We start from the raw sequence: 21191 nt of genomic DNA, 5'->3' as shown, positions 1-21191 counted from the left end.
CCCTTCCAGCCAAGAGAGAAGCCCTGACTGTGTTCACCATGTGCCTTCTCACTTGAGAGAGAAACCCTGAACTTCATCGGCCTTCTTGAACCAAGGTATCTTTCCCTGGATGACTTTGATTAGACATTTCTATAGACTTGTTTTAATTGGACATTTTCTCGGCCTTAGAACTGTAAACTAACAACTCATTAAATTCCCCTTTTTAAAGCCATTCCGTTTCTGGTATATTGCATTTTGGCAGCTAGCAAACTAGAACATCATCTCAGACTGATTGTCCTACAAGGCAAAAAGATTTTTTATTTCAATCGCAACTCATTTTTTACTACATATTTTGCCTTCTTATAATATTTTTGGGGGTCACAATGATTATTTTAGCGTGTGCCTATCTTTCTCTCTACATGGAGTGAAGAAGGCAAACAAGTCTTTAGATCTCAGATAGAAAGCTCTGAATCCAACTGCGTACCCATCTGCTAGGCTATGAGTTTAAGTTACCTTTACCTTATCTTTTGAAGCAGGAATGGCACCTCCCTGGGGCCCAGTGTTTATCACCTTAGTTTAACTGACTGTAATTTACTGAAATATTTTGATGATCTTTGAGGTGCATGCTCACTTAAACTGTGAGAAGCATGTGTGCCCAACAGGTACCAAAGATTTTGTCCTATACTCCATTAACTTTATCTTTTCATCCTCACGATGACTTCATAAAGACATTATTCCCATTTCTTGGATAAGAACACAGAGTTTCTGAGTGGGCCCCATAGAAATGAGGTCTCATGTGCTGAGATGGCAATAACTCTGGGAAAGAATCTGGGCTTTGTATCATATGCTTAGGAGATGCAGAGCTGAGAGTCAGGCTTGGAATTAGAGGATGCTGTGGAAGAAGAGAAGTTCAGCTGTGGCAGCTCAGGGAAGTGCCTTGAAATAAGCACTAAGGTTGGCCCCTATGAACTCGATTTTATCTTCACCTTTAGATGGACTGGGGACTAATAAATGCCAACATGTACTATATCTTATCAGAACAAAATTAAATTTCCCAAACCTCCACAGCCTTCTTTTTCATACAAATTCAGAACCTTTTGAAGTCCACAGGAAACAAGTGATCTTTATTCCTGTCATCAACAGAGTGTCCGGTAGTAACGAAGGCATGTTAGATAATTCCGCTGTCACTATTGTGTCATATGAACATTCTTGAAACAGCCCTGAGTGGATCGCATGCTTGACTTGAAGTCAGGGCTATGAATTGCCCCTAACAGAGCCTGGCACATGACTATGTTTAATAACACCTGCAGTGCTGATATTTCTGGATTTCTATAAACAAACTGTTTCCTTGCCCACAAGAGACACCTGCTTAAGGTGGGGAGATACTGTAGCCCCTTGTGCATCCTATGAAATATTGGGAAGTCTACCAGTTCCTGAACCATACTGCAAAGCCTTGCCCTGGTAACTCTAATACTTTCTACAGAAATGGATGAAGGAAAAGTGAATAAACTTTATGAGCCAGTTCCCTACAGGTCAGGTTATCATACAAAATAGAGGACATGGAAGTCAAGGCAGAGATGGAGGTTCAACTGGAGGTGGCATGAGATCTGGAGATCAAGGTGGAGGTCATGCTTCAGGTGGAGGTGGAGCTGGAAGTCGTGGTCCAGGTGGAAGTGGAGGTCGTGTTCCACATGGAGGTTGTGGTGCAGGTGGAGGTCCAGGTGGAGGTGGAAGTTGCAATCCAGATGGAGATGGAAGTCCAAGTGGAGGTCCAGTTGGAGGTGGGAGTTTCAGTCCAGGCAGAGGCGGAATTCCAAGTGGAGGTCCAGGTGGAGGTGTGAGTTGAAATCCAGATGGAGATGGAAATCCAAGTGGAGGTCCAGGTGGAGGTGGGAGTTTCAGTCCAGGTAGAGGCAGAAGTCCAAGTGGAGGTCCAGGTGGAGGTTTGAGTTAAAATCCAGGTGGAGATGGAGGTCCAGGTGGAAGTCAAGGTGGAGGCGGAGGTCGTGTTCCACATGGAGGTTGTGGTGCAGTTGGAGGTGGAACTGGAAGTCATGATACAGGTGGAGGTGGGAGTTGAAATCCAGATGGAGATGGAAGTCCAAGTGGACGCCCAGGTGGAGGTGGGAGTTTTAGTCCAGGTAGAGGTGGAGGTCCAAGTGGAGGTCCAGGTGGAGGTGCGAGTTGAAATCCAGATGGAGATGGAAGTCCAAGTGGAGGTCCAGGTGGAGGTGGGAGTTTCAGTCCAGGTAGAGGTGGAGGTCCAAGTGGAGGTCCAGGTGGAGGTGCGAATTGAAATCCAGGTGGAGATGGAGGTCCAAGTAGAGGTCCAGGTGGAGGCGGAGGTCATGTTCCACATGGAGTTTGTGGTGCAGTTGGAGGTGGACCTGGAAGTCGTGGTCCAGTTGGAGGTGGAGGTCGTGTTCCACATGGAGGTCGTGGTGCAGTTGGAGGTAGAGGTACAAGTCGTGGTCCAGGTGTAGGTGTAGGTCATGCTCCACATGGAGGTCATGGTGCAGTTGGAGGTAGAGCTACAAGATGTGGTCCAGGTGTAGGTGAAGGTCATGTTCCACATGGAGGTCGTGGTCCAGGTGGAGGTGGAGCTGGAAGTCGTGGTCCAGGTGGAGGTGGAGGTCATGTTCCACATGGAGCTTGTGGTGCAGTTGGAGGTGGAGATGAAGTCATTGTCCAGGTGGAGGTGGAGGTGGAGGTCGTGTTCCACATGGAGGTTGTGGTGCAGGTAAAGGGCAGGTGGAGGTCCAGGTGGAGATGGGAGTTGAAATCCAGATGGAGATGGAAGTCCAAGTGGAGGTCCAGGTGGAGGTGGGAGTTTCAGTCCAGGTGGAGATGGAGGTCCAAGAGGAGGTCCAGGTGGAGGTGCGAGTTGAAATCCAGATGGAGATGGAAGTCCAAGTGGAGGTCCAGGTGGAGGTGGGAGTTTCAGTCCAGGTAGAGGTGGAGGTCCAAGAGGAGGTCCAGGTGGAGGTGCGAGTTGAAATCCAGGTGGAGATGGAGGTCAAAGTGGAGGTCCAGGTGGAGGTCCAGGTGGAGGTGCGAGTTGAAAATCAGGTGGAGGTGGAGGTCCAGGTGGAGGTCCAGGTGGAGGTGGGAGTTTCAGTCCAGGTAGAGGCAGAGGTTCAAGTGGAGGTCTAGGTGGAGGTGTGAGTCGAAATCCAGGTGGAGGTGGAGGTCCAGCTGGAGGTGAAGGTGGAAGCCAAGGCCCAAAATGCTCCCAAGGTGGAGGAGATGGCCCATATCTCCGCATTGGTGACAGAGGGTCTCTCACAGGGTGGGCCATGAAGGGTGGTCCTGGGAAAGGAGGGGCCCTCTTGCTGCTGTATTGACCTGAAGACAGAAGGAGTTGAGTTGACATATTACAGACCAAAGCTGAAACCCAAGGAAGCAACTGTCAAAGCCTAGCACCTTTCCCCTCTGAGGAACCTCAGGGCTTGGAAATTCCAACTTCTCACTCAGTCACGGAAGAGTTCACTGATGCCACAGAGTGAACAGCTGTCACTACACAGGTCACAGCCATGTCTGCAGACATGTGTGGTGGGGGCTCTTCTGGGAACTAACAGAGGGAATTCCAAAGAATGAAGACAGAGTATTCCTGCCTGAAGCATCCATTCCAAGGATCCACTGACCCTCCTCCCTTCACCTCCACCACAGAAGCTCACTATTTGCTATCAAGAACACATAGAATTAAAGGAAATGAAATAGCTCCTTTTCAGAGAACCTTCCTCCAGCCTTTCCTGGCTCATCGCTGTTTCTCATGACTCTGCATGTTAAGTGTAACAGTCCTCTTCTCGGTTGTAGGGGACAGAAGCACAGAGAGGAACTAGAGCACTTGCCCAGAGGTACACAAATTTAAGAGGCAGAGATGATTCAACAACAGCTCTGCTTGCAAGATCTGATTATCTCCCTCTGCTTCCTTCCATGACAGATGCGTCTCCTATTCTCCAGAAATTCTGCCCACAGGCACATGATCTCTGGGGAGATGGTATCCCCAGAGTCCTGCAAGAGAATGTGGAAAGTGTTTTCTGATAGAAACAATTAGGCTCAGCCTTACTGTTTATCTTAAGTCCTAGGTGATAATGCATTTTAATACACTGTGAGATGCACATTACTTTTATCCCATGAAAATCGACTTGGGAATTCTAAATAACAGAATTCAATAAATGTTCTACTTCAAGGAGGAAAGGTGCATGAGGTATGATCAGGGGAATCACCAGCTTTATGCCTGCACAAGCCCCAAGAGATCATGCTGATGTGAACATAATTCAACGTAAGACCTTTGCTGGAATTAGCCCAACAGGGAATGACTGTCAATGTTCAATGTCTCAGTTTGGTGTACCTTTGCTTTTACTAATACATCAGTTCTGATAATTCAAAATACTTTTACCTAGTAGAAAAATCTTTTGGGATTCTTCAATAGCACATTTCCAAATAGAGGTGGGACAAACTGACTTATGAAATTTACAATGACTCTACTTTGACTAGCATTCACAATTGAATGAAGAATACAAGAAAAAGTTGGAGGGATGATTTTTCATCTTGTAAAGTTATATGGATCACACCCAGCCCAAAACTGAGAAGTTTTTAAAACTCAAAAACAATAGCAACCTCCTATTGTAACCCAGCACCCTCCCATGGTTAAGGAAATCAGTGGAGTCAGTTGTGCCATGAGATTTAAGTGTGGTTCTCCTCGTGTTCAACACAGAAATACAACAGTGAAGGTCCTACTCAGCCTCTAAGCAATACACCTTCTGGAGGCTCCCCATGGTTGATAAGCTGGGTTTGGAGAAGTCATGCTTGCTGCTTTTTGAAAATCGAGATGGTCACGATATCCCAGACCCAGAGGTGAGAACAGGAGATGGTGTTATCTTGTCATTGAAAATGCCCACAGCATTTACCTTGCCCTCGTCCATTGCCTTGGTCAGGACTGGTCTTCCTGAGCTGCCATTCCACAGGGGTGCTGCACCAGGTCCTGGGACAGACAGAAGCAGGAGAACTGTCTGAGCTTATTCTGACTTGCAAATTCTGTGCAGAAGATTCACTGCCCCTCCACACCCTTCTTTCATTGCCTTGGACTCTTTACACACTCAGGTCTCCAACAGAGACCCAGGGTTTCCTAGGTGCCTTAGATGACCCCTGATGACCAGGACAGGGACTCTCCCCTGACCCCTCAGAAGGACACCATAAAGCCCTGCCTGCCAATCCAGCTGTTATGACAACATGCAAAGCACTTGAGGACAGGTTAGGTCTCAACTGTATCTTGACCTCAACACTTAAACAAGAGTCTCTCAATAAGTATGGGAAGGGTGAATGATTTATAGGCAGACCTGAATCCATTACAATCAGCAAACTGATAGAGTCAGAATTGAGAATACAGATTACCATGGGATGGGGTGGGGATAGGATAAGGAATTTCAGACTTAAAATGTAGAGTGTTCCATTTGGAATGATAGAAAAGTTTGGGTGATGGATGCTGGTGATGGTGGCATAATATTGTGAATGTAATTAAAAGCACTGAAACATATATGAATGTGGTTTAAAGGGGGAAAAAGTTCAATATGTAGTATCAGAATACATTTTTTAAAAATCCCTGGAACTACACTACACAACCAGTGAACCCTAAGACAGACCACGGGGTGTAGTTAATATTGCAGAAACAAAAAGGTGCTTTCATAATCTGTAACAAGGTTCCATTCCAATCACCAAAGCAAGGCGTTAATCATAGGGTGGTATATGGGAATCCTGTATTTTATGCATGATTATTCTGTAAACCCACAACTTCTCTAATAAAGAAACATAAAATAAAAATAAGAACTCCTTTGGACAGGAAGAATAACCTATGCGTGGAACAGCACTGCTCTGTCCTTTCAATTTATATTTAATCTGACTTCTGTATCTGACCAGGTGTATATAAATACTTATGGACAGCATGTACTTATAGGCATTAATATTATAGCAATAGAAAGGAACAATCCACAGGGCATTAATGGCATGACTTAAGCTTACATTTATAGCATCATAGGATTCAAATTACAAAGGTATTACAGGTATGATGAATACTTCGTATCGCAATAAAAATTAAACCAAACTGAAAGAAAAAAAAGACATCCAACAACAAGAAATCCTTGTTGGCAGCCTTAAAGCCATGTTGAAGTAGACACAGAGCATAGCCAAAAGACAAAGCATGAAAATTTCTTCTCTAGGCAGGACATAGAGCCCATGTTCTAAAACGTAGTTCATGTTATTTTTATTAAAAAAGGTAAAATAAATCCTTCAAAACAGGTATTGCAGGGTGGGAAGTGGGTCCTGACCCTGTTCCCTTCTAGTATATCTCTTTAGTTAAGAACTGAACCTGGGGGAGGCGTCCAGCAGGTTGTGATTCAACATTAATGGGAGAGCATGACCCCCTATTCCCAGGGGATGTGTGCAAATAGCCATTCTGGCTGGGGCAGGTGGAGGGGAGCATTGTCTTCTCAGCCCGTGAGGCACTATGTGCTCTTTACTAAGACTTTGGGATGGTTTTCTAGCAGCACAATGATAACCCACACTATGTGGATGTGGCTGCAGAATATAGAACCTGCTCTTGGCACTGTGCTCCCTACCTCTCCGTGGAGATTTCTGCATGTCATATCTTCCTGGCATTGGTTTCCAAATCCTGCATTCTTCTAGAAAATTGTTCTTTTCAGTTTCTTCCAATAAACTTGAATATAAGGAAAGATTAAAAGATAATAATAATAAGATACAGAAAGCCGTCTTTTCCTGGATACCAAACAGCTTAGCCTTAAAAAGTGTTTACCTCTGTCTCAACTCATGAGATTTGGTGTCCTTCACAAACATCTCTCTCAGTAAAGCACGAGCTCTGAGCTAAGGGGGGAAAATGCACTTACATTTAGTGTGGTGGTCAATTATGCAGAAGAAGAATGAAAGAAAAAAACTTACCCAGTTGTCATGAGCCTTCTCCTCGTGAAGGATGATCTGAAAAAGACAACACATCAAAAAAACCACATGTTTAGGGTTCTGAGACTCACTGGAATCACATGCATTAGGTGCTGCAGAATTCTTTACCGTCAGGCAGGGGGAGGATACCTGGTGTCTGAACGAGCTCTCTGACTGCCGCACTGTTGGTTCCATTTCTTCTAGGCTTCGCCTATGTATTATAATTATTTTCATTAGTTAAAGCACAACACTGAATACAAATGTAAGTATTCTACCGATCTTCTCATCACCCTCACAACCATACCCCGAAGGACTTTATCCACAAATAAAAACACATTTCATGTGATTATAGAACAGGAGAATCAAAGGTATTTCTAGCTAACTTATTTAACATTTGCTGCCTGGATTCTGAGTTGATATACTCTACTGTCTTTAACTGCTCTCACTCTGTCCCTGAGTAATTCTGTTATTGTGTATTCTCCATCATTATATTCTTAGCATATTTCCCCAGGCTGCAACTGCTGGTCCTATGAAATGGCAAAATCATCTGTACGGATTTTATTTTATTTTTTTGCATGGGCAGGCACCAGGAATCAAACCCAGGTCGCCAGCCTGGCAGGCGAGAACTCTGCCTGCTGAGCCACCATGGCCCACCCATCTATATGGATTTTGATTCATCCAACATCAAACTGCTTTCCCAAGGAATTTTGATAATTTATAACACCCCCAGAAATGTTTGCATGAACTAAGTTCTTGACAGTTGGGCCACCATCGGAGAGCAGGACATGTCTGATAACTTCTTTTTTTCAATTGGTAAATCTTAACAGATTATTTTTGCTTGTGAGTATTCTCAGTATACCTGTCTTCCAACCATTTGTGAATGCTTCTGTGGTAACTGGGTCTGAACAATGCAGGAAGGATTAAAAACTTAAAAAAGAAAAAAAACACAAACAGGGTTTCCATGAGCCACTGCTGCTCAGCAGCTGAACTCACTTGTATTTCTGAACTGCTTGCATGTCTGCATTTGCCTTCTCCTTTGCAGCTAATGGCTGCCTCTCATATTCCCACTTCTTGCATTCTTTTCGTTCCAGCTTCCTGGAACAGGGAAGAAATATATGACACTGCTAGTTCCCTAAGTAAAATCCTGTTTTTCTTCCCTCCCAGCAGTCTGAGTTCTGGATTCAAATGTCCCTTCCCACCTCCCACGTAAACCAGTGGATTTACAAACACAAGCAGAGGAAAGAATCCAAGCCTTTCTGTTCAGAGATAAAAGTCAGAACTTGGGCCTCCTGGCTCCTTCGCCTGCATTTCAGAGCTTCCCCTCATTGCTCTCTTCTTCTATTTATTAGTACATAGCATGAACAAATCTAAAAAGGAACTATGAGACACATTACATGCCTGCCTGGGGCCAGTTTCTTGGGTGAAAGCTCTCTTTATTCCATTGTACAAAACCAGGACAGACCAAGTCACCAGAAACCAACACATGAGGCTGATTCGGGCTGATGCCTCTGATTTCTCCATGTTTCTCAGTCCAAGGCCAGAGGCCCCATCACAGACTGGCAGACCAAAAGAGACCCTTCCAGGGCATGGCAGCTAAATGCTGCTCAATCCTCGAATGCCCACAGTTCAGATGTGGGACTCCTGCCAGCTACCCCAAGATTCATGGTTGAGACCAAAGAAATACTAGTACTGGCACGAACTACTGAATTGAATGTGATCTGAACTGACACATCATCAGAGTTTTATGTCCTGGAAACAGATTTATCTGGAAAACCTCTGAATTCAGTGCATCAATCTACTTTAACAACACTGTGTTCACTGGCACTGAAGGTCTAAGATTTATTTGCTCATGCTTTTGTATTTTATTCATGGTTCTGGTTCAAAAGATTCACCACTTGACTTGTGATTTTCTATGGATCAGGAGGAACATAAATGACTCCAGGCATCAAGGACAATTACACCCAGGAGAGGAAGAAGGTTTATGCATTCATTTCTAACTACCTGACCAGTACTCCCAGAGACGTTCTCTGCAGGGCTACACGGTGGTGGATGCCATGAACAGTCATGGGATACAGATGGGTACGGACATAGACCCCACCCTAAAGTTGCTCTCAGGGTGGTACATAAAAGGCACCATTGAGGCCCAGATCCTGGGAAGGGATAAACAGGAACCTGAGTCATGAGAGAAGTTTCAGGGAGAGTTTCCTACAGGCCATGTGCCAATGGGTCTGAATCGCCTGATCTGCCCCTGAGAACAAAAAGAATCAAGAAATATGACCCATATGAACAAAATCATCTCTGAGTTGACATTGCAGTGAAGCACCATGAATGCAAGATGCAGGAGTATGAAGGAGAAATGAAGGAATAAGGTCACCCTGGCGTTCGAAGTATTTTTCCCTAGGTTCACTGAAGAATTCCAGAAGAGACTGCTGAGATACAAGCAAGTTCGGTAGAGTTTCCACATGTGCGTGTGCTTAGAAGGTGGCGCCCTGGCATTTGGGAACTTGAAAAGCTACACATTAGGAGTCGTGGTGACTAGTAAGTATATTGGCTGCTGTAGGCATTGAGTCTTTTTGAAAAATCACAATTATTGACCCAAAAGGCTCCAAGATTTCTAATGTTCCTAATCACCCACCAAAAATAAATTCCAGTCTTTTCTCTACCAAAATAATATCCCATGCCTCAATTTCAATTTTTTTTTGCCCAAATGGTCAGTAAAAAAGTCATCAAGCAGATACCTAAATCAATAGGCCATGCCCTCAATCATGAGGCTTACTCTTGTGAAGCTTATGTAGGGAGCAGAGAAGCTTAGACTACCTATAGGCATGCCCAAGAGTTACTTCTGGAGGAGCTCTGTTGTTGCTCAGATGTGGCCTCAGTCTCTCTAAGTCCAACTGTGTGAATGAAATCATTGCTCTCCCCCCTATGAGGGACATGACGTTCAGGGGTGAAGTCTCCCTGGAGACGTGGGAGAGGACTCCCAGGGATGAATACAGACACAGCACCATGGGATCAACAATAACATTCTGACCAAAAGGGGAAAAGAAGTGTAATTAATAAAATGATCAATGGCAGAGAGAGTTAAATAGAGTCGAGACGCTACTCTGGAGGTTGCTCTTATGCAAGCCTCAGGTAGACCTTGCTACCTATCATAACCTGTCAACCCCCAGGTCAATTCCAGACAAACCTAAAGAACACTTAGGGAAATATATAAGATTCCACAAGTGTTCCAGGCACTAGAGTAACTTTCCAGAAACCTACAACCTCCAATTGGTCCCTGGTCCAGATAAGTCCTGAAACCTAGCCCAGCCTCTCCAGAACATCAGCTAGTTCCATATCCCTACCCCATATTAGTGACAGACCTTTTCAATGTCAAAAATTTAGAATTGCCATAGCCCAAACATCCCCAAAGAGATGTACAGAAAGATCAAAGATGACAGTGGAATTATACATAGAATATAGGACTTAACAAATGAATATGAATGCTGAATCATTAAATTGTTATCTCTTTTAGTCTCCAGTATTTTAGAGCAGCTAGAAGTAGAAACCTAAAATTGTGAAATTGTAACCCATGTCAAAGTCTGAAATATGTTCTACAACTAATTGTGGTGCTGTGCTTGGAAATTTACAGCTTTTTTGTATATATGTTATTGTTCACCAAAACAGAAGGGGAAAAAATTCGATTGTGATGATAAAAAAGTATTTAAGCCCTCTAGCCTTCTATATTCGGGAGCAGCTAGAAGGAAAAATAGGAGAGGATCGTATGGTAGCCCATGACAAACTTTGGGATCTGTCCTGTAACTACGTTTTGAAGAGTGCTCTGAAAACGATTGCTTTTTTATTTCTTTGTTTTGTACATATGTTATGCTGTTCAATAAAAAAAGTCTCCCTGGCAACATGGGAGATGACGCCCAGGGATGAGTCCAGCCCTGGCACCTTAGGATTAACAATACCATACTGTCCAAAAGGGGAAAAAGAAGTGTAACTAAAAAAGTAGCAGAGGCAGAGAGAGTTCAAACAGAGTCGAGAGGCTACTCTGGGGGTTGCTCTTATGCAAGCTTCACTTAGATTTTGTTACCTATCATAGTCTGCGAAGCCCCTACCAAAACCATCCAGCCAGTCTAAAGAACGCCTGGGGGAATATGTAAGATTCCACAAGGATTCCATGCACGAGGGTAACTTTCCAGAAACCTACAACCTTCACACAGATCCTGGTCCAGTGAAGTCCTGAAACCTAGAGGGCCCAGCCTCTCCAGAACATCAGATACTTCCATCTTCCTAACCCACTTTAGTGACAGACCCTTCCAATATGAAAAAATCTTCTGGAGAGCACAAAATGTTCTTCCAAAACCCCAATTATTCCCAAATGACATCACTCAAAGCAGGAACCTATTGAAACACCAGGTAAAGTAACAGCCTTTATTACTCAGAACATATTCTCCCACTCAAATACTGTAAGTGGCAATTAGCTGCTGAGGCAGCTCAAAAACTTGTTGTAATAATGGAAACTTTTGTAGCATGGAAACATACAGTGTTACTGAACAATGCATCCAGGAAGATCCACCTAGAAAACCATGGGACTCTTTATCTGAAGGAAGTTCTCAAGGGCAGCGAAGGAGAGAGTAGGGGATATGCAAAAAGCATGTGAAAGAAGATGCTTCTATGCCTGGAGTGAAAAAATCACTTCACTACGTAAGACTGAACTGTGAATTAAAGGTGCTCTAGTGTTGGTCTCAGATTAAGTAGGACTTCAGATTTTATCCAGTTATATTGTAAATTTATGATGCAAATATTTTGGCACATGAAATGATTTCTTCTTTCTCTATGTGTCTCTATGACTAGAGGAATACATTGTCTCAGGGTTTGTAAGAACTTTCAAAAGTGCAATCAAAGCAAAGTAAGAAGGTAAACTGTAGATTTCTAGAAATAGGATCATACTGGATAAAAGTGTGTAAATATTTTTAAGGCCTTGCATTAGATAATATGAATTTTCTTTCCAGGAGTATTGTAAGAATTCACAGTTCCACTAACAGTAAATCAAAGTGCCCAGCTAATACTCAGTATTTCACTTTCAATAGAAAGCATTTTTTTGTTTTATTGTTATTTTATTTCAATTTGTTTGTTATTGAAAATATTTTAACACACGAAATAAAACGTTAACATAATCTGTAATTCACAAAATCATCATTTAGTTGTGTATTCATCATTTCTTAGAACATTTGCATCCATTCAGAAAAAGAAATAAAAAGACAACAGAAAAGGAAATGAAACGAAAACAGGAAAAAAACCCAAGATTATACCTACCATACCCCTTACCCCTGGCTTTCACTGATCACTAGCATTTCAAACAAAATTTTAACATTTGTTCCCCCTTTATTTATTTTTATTCCACACGTTCTACTTGTTTGTTGACAAGGTAGATCAATGGAGCATCAGACACAAGGTTTTCACAATCAAACAGTCACAAAAGGATGTTGAATTTTGTCAAATGCCTTCTCTGCATCAATTGAGATGATCATGTGATTTTTCTGCTTTGAGTTGTTGATATGGTGTATTACATTAATTGATTTTCTTATGTTGAACCATCCTTGCATACCTGGGATGAATCCTACTTGGTCATGATGAATAATTCTTTTAATGTGTTGTTGGATTCGATTTACTAGAATTTTATTGAGGATTTTTGCATCTATATTCATTAGAGAGATTGGTCTGTAGTTTTCTTTTTTTTTTTTTTTTTTTTTTTTAAAGGAAAGACAGAGAGAAGGAAGGAAGGATAGAAGGAAGGAAAGAAGGAAGAAAGGGAAACATCTTTAAACATTTTTCTTGTTTTATTGTATTCTGTTTCTCCGTTGTTGTTACATGGGCTGGGGCCGGGAATCGAACCGAGGTCCTCCGGCATAGCAGGCAAGCACTTTGCCCGCTGAGCCACCGCGGCCCGCCTTCTTTTTTTTTAATATCTTTGCCTGGTTTTGGTATGAGGGTGATGTTGGCTTCATAGAATGAATTAGGTAGTTTTCCCCCCACTTCGATTTTTTTGAAGAGTTTGAGGAGAGTTGGTACTAATTCTTTCTGGAATGTTTGATAGAATTCACATGTGAAGCCATCTGGTCCTGGACTTTTCTTTAGGAAGCTTTTGAATGACTAATTCAATTTCTTTACTTGTGATTGGTTTGTTGAGGTCATCTATGTCTTCTTGAGTCAAAGTTGGTTGTTCATGTCTTTCCAGGAACCCGTCCATTTCATCTAAATTGTTGTATTTATTAGCGTAAAGTTATTCATAGTATCCTGTTATTACCTCCTTCATTTCTGTGAGGTCAGTGGTTATGTCTCCTCTTCCTTTTCTGATCTTATTTATTTGCATCCTCTCTCTTCTTCTTTTTGTCAATCTTGCTAAGGGCCCATCAATCTTATTGATTCTCTCATAGAACCAACTTCTGGTCTTATTGATTTTCTCTATTGTTTTCAATTTCATTTATTTCTGCTCTAATCTTTGTTATTTCTTTCCTTTTGCTTGCTTTGGGATTAGTTTGCTGTTCTTTCTCCAGTTCTTCCAAGTGGACAGTTAATTCCTGCATTTTTGCCTTTTCTTCTTTTCTGATATAGGCATTTAGGGCAATGAATTTCCCTCTTAGCACTGCCTTTGCTGCGTCCCATAGGTTTTGATATGTTGTGTTTTCATTTTCATTCACCTCGATATATTTACTAATTTCTCTTGTAATTTCTTCCTTGACCCACTGGTTGTTTAAGAGTGTGTTGTAGAGCCTCCACGTATTTGTGAATTTTCTGGCACTCCGCCTATTATTGATTTCCAACTTCATTCCTTTATGATCCGAGAAAGTGTTGTGTATGATTTCAATCTTTTTAAATTTGTTAAGACTTGCTTTGTGACCCAGCATATGGTCTATCTTTGAGAATGATCCATGAGCACTTGAGAAAAAGGTGTATCCTGCTGTTGTGGGATGTAATGTCCTATAAATGTCTGTTAAGTCTAGCTCATTTGTTGTAATATTCAAATTCTCTATTTCTTTATTGATCCTCTGTCTAGATGTTCTGTCCATTCATGAGAGTGGTGAATTGAAGTCTCCAACTATTATGGTATATGTGTCTATTTCCCTTTTCAGTGTTTGCAGTGTATTCCTCACGTATTTTGGGGCATTCTGGTTCAGTGCATAAATATTTATGATTGTTATGTCTTCTTGTTTAATTGTTCCTTTTATTAGTAGATAGTGTCCTTCTTTGTCCCTTTTAACTGCTTTACATTTGAAGTCTAATTTGTTGGATATTAGTATAGCTACTCCTGCTCTTTTCTGGTTGTTATTTGCATGAAACATCTTTTCCCAACCTTTCACTTTCAACCTATGTTTATCTTTGGGTCTAAGATGTGTTTCCTGTAGACAGCATATAGAAGGATCCTGTTTTTTAATTCATTCTGCCAGTCTATGTCTTTTGATTGGGGAATTCAGTCCATTAACATTTAGTGTTATTACTGTTTGGATAATATTTTCCTCTACCATTTTGTCTTTTGTATTATGTACATCATATCTGATTTTCCTTCTTTCTACACTCTTTTCCATACCTCTCTCTTCTGTCTTTTTGTATCTGACTCTAGTGCTCTCTTTAGTATTTCTTGCAGAGCTGGTCTCTTGGTCACAAATTCTCTCAGTGACTTTTTGTCTGAGAATGTTTTAATTTCTCCCTCATTTTTGAAGGACAATTTTGCTGGATATAGAAGTCTTGGTTGGCAGTTTTTCTCTTTTAGTAATTTAAATATATCGTCCCACTCTCTTCTAGCTTCCATGGTTTCTGCTGAGAAATCTACACATAGTCTTATTGGGTTTCCCTTGTATGTGATGGATTGTTTTTCTCTTGCTGCTTTCAAGATCCTCTCTTTCTCTTTGACCTCTGACATTCTAACTAGTAAGTGTCTTGGAGAACGCCTATTTGGGTCTAATCTCTTTGGGGTGCGCTGCACTTCTTGGATCTGTAATTTTAGGTCTTCCATAAGAGTTGGGAAATTTTCAGTGAAAATTTCTTCCATTAGTTTTTCTCCTCCTTTTCCCTTCTCTTCTCCTTCTGGGACACCCACAACACATATATTTGTGTGCTTCATATTGTCCTTTAGCTCCCTGATCCCCTGTTCAAATTTTTCCATTCTTTTCCCTATAGTTTCTGTTTCTTTTTGGAATTCAGATGTTCCATCCTCCAAATCACTAATTCTATCTTCTGTCTCTTTAAATCTATCATTGTAGGTATCCATTGTTTTTTCCATCTTTTCTACTTTATCCTTCACTACCATAAGTTCTGTGATTTGTTTTTTCAGTTTTTCTATTTCTTCTTTTTGTTCAGCCCATGTCTTCTTCATGTCCTCCCTCAATTTATCGATTTGGTTTTTGAAGAGGTTTTCCATTTCTGTTCGTATATTCAGCATTAGTTGTCTCAGCTCCTGTATCTCATTTGAACTATTGGTTTGTTCCTTTGACTGGGCCATATTTTCAATTTTCTGAGCGTGATCCATTATCTTCTGCTGGTGTCTGGGCATTTGGTCAGATTTCCCTGGGTGTTGGACCCAACAGGTTGAAAGATTTTTCTGTGAAATCTCTGGGTTCTGTTTTTCTTATCCTGCCCAGTAGGTGGTGCTTATGGCACTCGTTTGTCTGTGGGTCCCACCAGTAAAAGGTGCTGTGGGTCCTTTAACTTTGGAAAACTCTCGCTGTGGGGGAGGTTCGCCAGCCGAAGCAGCTTGGAAGAGTGCCAGCCGGCCCGGGGATCTGAACACGGGGGAGGGTCGCCGGCCACCGCAGCCCGGGAGAGCGCCCGTCCGAATCTCCTAGCCGGCCCAGGGCGCCAAGCATGGCGGGAGGGCACCAGCCGCTGCGGCCCGGGAGAGTGCACTCTTCCCAGCCAGACCTGGAAGCCATGTGTTTGGAAGGGACCCCGGTCACTGTTTTCCGTGGCCTGGGGATCTCCGATCCAATTCTCGCAGTTGGTCTGGGGGGCCGTGCGTGGTGGGGGCGCCAGCCACCGCGACTTGAGGGAACCACCTGTCCAATTCTCCCAGCTGGCCCGGGAAGGAGGAAGGGAGGGACTCTGGCCGCTTGCCACCCCGCCCGGGGAAGCCCGTGCCCCTCGGCGATCTCACCGGAGAGGGTTCTCCCAGCCAGTCAGCCGTTCCAGAATGGGGTACGCTGTCTTCTTGATCTCTGTTGTGGCTCCGGGAGCTGTTCTGTATCGTTTCTACTCCCCTAGTAGCTGTTCTGGAGGAGGAACTAAGACCCGTGCGTCTTACTAAGCTGCCATCTTCTCCGGAAGTCTCTAGAAAGCATTTTTTAAGTTGAAGTTTTCACTTTGATCTTATACAGTTGTCTTGTTCCCTGAGTTCCTTTTTTTTTTTTTTTTGGATGCTGTATGGCGGGGGTCACATTTCATTCTTTTTTTATGTGAGTATCCCCTTATTAGAGCAAACATTTATTGAATTTTTGTTTTGTTTTTCATTTGCTTGTTTTGCTTTTTTTGTTTGTTTGTTTGAGAAGTGCATGGGGCTTCCTGAGTGCTTTATCTCCAAAATTTAAACTAATGGTATTACCAGTTTAACTTTAATTTCAAGCACTATTTTTGCATTTATGTTAGTAATCTAAAAGAAACAAAAAGATCACAACTATAAAATGTTTAGGTTTATTATGCTTGCAAGTTAATTGAAATACTCACATCTGGAATACATATCCTTAAGAAAATGACAATGGAAATAATTCCCAAGGAGACCGCAACATTGACAGACACCATTGGAAATCCATAAATATCAGGTCCAATTCGAAAATGGTCCTATAAAATATCAACTAGCTGAAATAGCAATACTTGAAATAATGAGAACCTCAAAAACTGTACAATATAAGAGGTACAAAGAACCACTCATAGAAATATTAAATGGGCTCTAAGACATAACCATGTCCCTCAAAATTCTCCAATGGATTCCACTGTTTCGAGGAAGATGGAACGTTGAGGGCTTTGTTACTGGAAACTGTGAATGTGGCACCTTTAAGTGGAACCCTCAGTCTCTGTGCCTTCCACAAGGCCATGCATTAACAGACTGTTATATACATGAATGGAGAAAAACCCACTGATAAAGGAGCAAACTGTTAATACATGCGATATCAGCTAAGTTTCAAAATGATTATTATGAGTAAAAGAGCCCAGAAAAAAAAGCTACCTACTATACATTCCTTTTATATAATATTCTACAAAATGAATATTGATCTATATTGCCAGATGGCAGATGGGTTGTTGTCCAGCATCCCAGCAGGGAATGTATAGAATGGGGGATGGAGGATGGCAGGTGGACAAGAGGAAACATTTGGGGGTGTTTGCAATGTTTACACTCTTGGTTGTAAAACTGCTTTCATGGATATACAAACGTTTAAAACTGAACAAATCTACACGAGTGCATTTTACTATACATCACTTATAGATCAATAAACCAACAGAAAACAATCTTCATACACAAACTGAGTTTCTCATTTTTGACAAAAAATTCAAAGGTTTTTAAATTTTGGATTGGACCTATAAGGCAATATATAATTATAAATAGTAAATGAAATTAAGAAATTACATTAGCCAAGAAGTCTACTTTTTCAGTAATAAGTTCATAGCCTTCTTGGATTAAATCCACTGGAAAAGTTCTAAAAACATAGCTAATCTGTATTAAAAAATGGGCAAAAGTCACAATAACCAACTAAAATTGTATTCAGCAGATAGAAATGAATTCTGATAAGTGAGGGGATCCACTTATATATATTTATATAAATATATCACATCATTCTGATGTACCATATAGATATAACATATAGATACAACTGATATAATTGAATAGATGATAGTTGTTATAATTACACTAGTATTGTTATTCCAGTGATAACTAAATAAAGGATAATTTTTAGGCCTATGGCAATTGATCAGTTATCCTATGAGCATTTCTCCTGTGTATGTTGGCAGCAGATGACTTGTTCTGAATTTTACAGATCAGAACAAGAGGAGAATTTTTTGCCTTAAGACAGACCATGCCAATAACTGATCATGATGAGATTTTGTACTGTTTTTAATTTTGTATTGTATTTGTATTCTTACTTAAATGGCTTATTGCTTTGTGATATTGTAATGGAATGAGTATATTTTGTATATGAAAAGAATATGTCTTTTGGGGGTCCAGAGGGTGAAATGTGCCAGTTTGAAACTGCTATGCACCCCAGAAAATTGATGTTCTTTAATCCTGATTCAATATTGTTGGGTGGGATCTTTCTTATTAAGTAGTTCACATGGTGATAGGATCCACCCAATTGTGGACAGGACCTTTTGGCCAACTAGTTTCCATGGGGAAGCGTCCCCACCCTTTGAAAGAGGGTGTGCTGTGAAAGGATTTATGTCCCCTAGAAAAGACATGTTTTAATCTAAATCCCATTTTGTAAAGACAGAATCATCCCTCTTCAATACTGTTTGTTTGAATCTGTAATTAATCTCCCTGGAGATGTGATTTAATCAAGAGTGGTGGTTAAGATGGATTAGGTGACACTATGTCTCCACCCATCTGGGTGGGTCTTGATTAGTTTCTGAAGTTCTATAAAAGAGGGAATATTTTGGAGAATGGGAGATTCAGAGAGAGCAGAGAATGCTACAGCACCACGAAGCAGAGAGTCCACCAGCCAGTGACCTTTGGAGATGAAGAAGGAAAATGCCTCCTGGGGAGCTTAATGAAACTGGAAGCCAGGAGAGAAAGCTAGCAGATGATGCTGTGTCCACCATGTGCCCTTCCAGATGAGAGAGGAACCCTGATGTGTGTTCACCATGTGCCTTTCCAGATGAGAGAGAAACTGTGACTGTGTTTGCCATGTGCCTTCTCACTTGAGAGAGAAACCCTGAACTTCACTGGCCTTCTTGAACCAAGGTATGTTTCTCTGGATGCCTTTGATTGGACATTTCTATAGACTTGTTTTAATTGGGACATTTTCTCGGCCTTAGAACTGTAAACTAGCAATTTATTAAATTACCCTTTTTAAAAAGCCATTCCGTTTCTGGTATATTGCATCCTGGCAGCTAGCAAACTAGAACAGAGGGGTTGCTTAGTGGAGTCCTTTAAGAGGGAACCATTTTTGGAATAACCCACAGAAGTGACAGTGCCAATATGGGACCCAGATATTTGGAGATACAGAAAGCAGATGCCCCTAGGGAAGGTATTTGAAATAAAAATTAAAGGACCAGAAGAGACCAGCAACTTATCTTCACAGCTCACAGAGGTGTTCTTGATCCATCAGCCTTTCTTCAGTCAAGGTATCCTTCCCTGATGTCTTAGTTTATACATTTTTATAGCCTTGGAACTGTAAACTTGCAACTTAATAAATTCCCCTTTTAAAAGTCATTCCATTTCCGGTATATTGCATTCTGGCAGTTTTAGCAAACTAATACACTGCTCTGTAAGGAAATTCTCCAGAATGTGGGACAATGGACAGGTCACCATATCTTCTCTTACAGAGCTTAAGACCTTTTGGGGGAAATAGAGCAGGATGGGCAGATTCACTAAGACATAGAAATGAAAGCAAATGCCTCCTGGGAAGTGCCAACAAAGCACCATGGAAGCAGCCCCGCACAGCAAAGATTCCTGCTGGGAGATCCTAAAGTCCACACTTCCCCAAGTTAGGGAAGGTAAGAATGGACCTTAGAAGGGCCATTAGGATTTATGGAGGTGGACCTGCTTATCGGCAAGAGTGGAATCAGAAACTGCAAAACCGGTCAAGTTTTCCAAAAGCTCAACGATGAGGTAGGGAAAGATAGTGTCCCTGTTCTATGTTAAACGCAGCCTATTTCCAAGGAAAACCTCATAATTTAAAAAATCATCAAGAAGTCTCTTGATAGACATTTGTTTGCTTCCACAAAAACAAAATAAACTCTTCTTTGAGTGGGGTGGTTCAAGACCCATTTGTCCTAAGTCAACCCTGACCTTGGCCATTGGGTATTTCCATATCCTTTGCAGGGAATCTGAGGCATAAAGATCCAAATGGGGTTTCTCCAGTCTCCCTATTTCATTGATTGGTTTTTTGAAGGAATTGCTGGTGGTGGCTGATGCCGATTTTTAATAAGAATGAAAACCTTCAGAGCTGGGACTGGGTATCTCTCTCTGGACAAACATCAAGGACACTTTCTGTTTTGGGTAAATCAACAGTCTTCACGTGAAACTTTTCACAAAGGGAAGGGCAATATCTTCTATACCTCCTGGTCAGGACAGTCCTAGGGGACTCCCCTCTTTGTACATCTGAGCAGGCTGCAACCATTGTTTCCATGTCTGATAGGATTCTCAAGCTTCCATCAAACTAACTGCACAGAAGACCTTGGATGTCCTACTCAGGGAAAATATGAAGTACACAAGGCATTGACCCTTTAAACTGACAGAGCCCGAGGCCCCTATCTAGCTCAGAGCTTCCAGAAACAAGTCTGGCATCCTGACTCCTATGATAGAATAATTCATTACTTTTTGATGTTATAAAGTTACACTTTTCAGATTTCCACCTTTTCCTTGTGTGGAACCTGCAGGGGTTATAGGACCCAGAATGCAATATGAACGCAGTGGACAGAGTCCATTAAGGGTGGAACAAGAAGCCCACTCATAGGTACTGGCTCTGCAAGAAGAACCTATTTTCCCTCAAATGCCCCAAGAGAAACTTATCATTTAAAATCACAATGTGACAACCCAGTTAGAATGAAGTAAGGCAAGTGCAACATTTACTCACGCGTTTGGGTGCCCCAACATCCACCAGGATGACTGGACCAGGAGGAGCCAAAAGAGGAGCCCCAGAGACCCCATTTTGGCTTGGTCCTTGGGGAAAGAGGGGCCTGTGGAGGAGGGGGAAGGAGTAGGGTGAAGAGGGGGAAGGGGTGGGATGAGGAGGGGGAGGGTAGAGAATGGGGAAGGGGAAGAAAAGGACAGGAAAGATGGAAGGGAACTGGTACTTGGGATGGGAGATTGAAGGTGAGGAAGTGGAGGAATCAGGGGAAAAGGGATCTGAGTGGGAAAATAACGCAGAGAGTGTGGAAAGTGGGCTCAAAATCAGGTCAGCTGGTGAAATGTCAGGATGCAGAAGCAGGTACAGCGGGACGCTCAGGAGCGCTAGGAGCAGCTGGAGGAGGCTCCGACCTCCTCTCTGCCTTCTCCCGTTTGGCCGCTGCCGTAGCAACCCGGCGGTTTATAAATTCCCCCCTCGCCCAATCAGGAGCCTTCTTCC

General features: G+C 42.1%; 1 protein-coding gene across 3 annotated transcripts; it reads right to left on the bottom strand.

The window, feature by feature from the left end:
* Positions 1 to 1474: 1474 nt before the first annotated feature.
* Positions 1475 to 21139, bottom strand: LOC143689118 (transport and Golgi organization protein 1 homolog). 3 transcript variants are annotated; one of them, XM_077167770.1, is made up of 8 exons: positions 20700 to 21139; positions 7924 to 8025; positions 7081 to 7141; positions 6934 to 6969; positions 6791 to 6858; positions 6597 to 6694; positions 4893 to 4966; positions 1475 to 3324 (listed from the first exon to the last, which is right to left on the bottom strand). In XM_077167770.1, the coding sequence occupies exons 1-8, from the start codon at positions 20771 to 20773 to the stop codon at positions 3262 to 3264; spliced, it is 576 nt and encodes a 191-aa protein (XP_077023885.1). In that variant the 5' UTR covers positions 20774 to 21139; the 3' UTR covers positions 1475 to 3261. The 3 variants fall into 3 exon arrangements, with proteins under 3 accessions (XP_077023885.1, XP_077023884.1, XP_077023886.1); XM_077167769.1 differs by lacking the exon at positions 1475 to 3324 and adding an exon at positions 3332 to 3993; XM_077167771.1 differs by lacking the exons at positions 1475 to 3324; positions 7924 to 8025 and adding an exon at positions 3332 to 3993.
* Positions 21140 to 21191: the final 52 nt, after the last annotated feature.

Source organism: Tamandua tetradactyla, chromosome 1 (genome assembly GCF_023851605.1).
Source record: "Tamandua tetradactyla isolate mTamTet1 chromosome 1, mTamTet1.pri, whole genome shotgun sequence".
NCBI lineage: Eukaryota > Metazoa > Chordata > Mammalia > Pilosa > Myrmecophagidae > Tamandua > Tamandua tetradactyla.
The sequence above is the reverse complement of the archived record's forward strand: the minus strand, read 5'-3'. Positions and strand labels throughout refer to the sequence as shown.

Excerpts from the sequence above, each read along its gene's own strand:
- LOC143689118 (XM_077167769.1), bottom strand. The coding sequence starts at position 20,773 with ATGGGGTCTCTGGGGCTCCTCTTTTGGCTCCTCCTGGTCCAGTCATCC. Across the intron at positions 8,026-20,699 it reads ATGTTGGGGCACCCAAACGC|GAAGCTGGAACGAAAAGAAT; the intron begins GTGAGTAAATGT and ends TCCCTGTTCCAG. Across the intron at positions 6,859-6,933 it reads AGAAGGCTCATGACAACTGG|CTCAGAGCTCGTGCTTTACT; the intron begins GTAAGTTTTTTT and ends TTCCCCCCTTAG.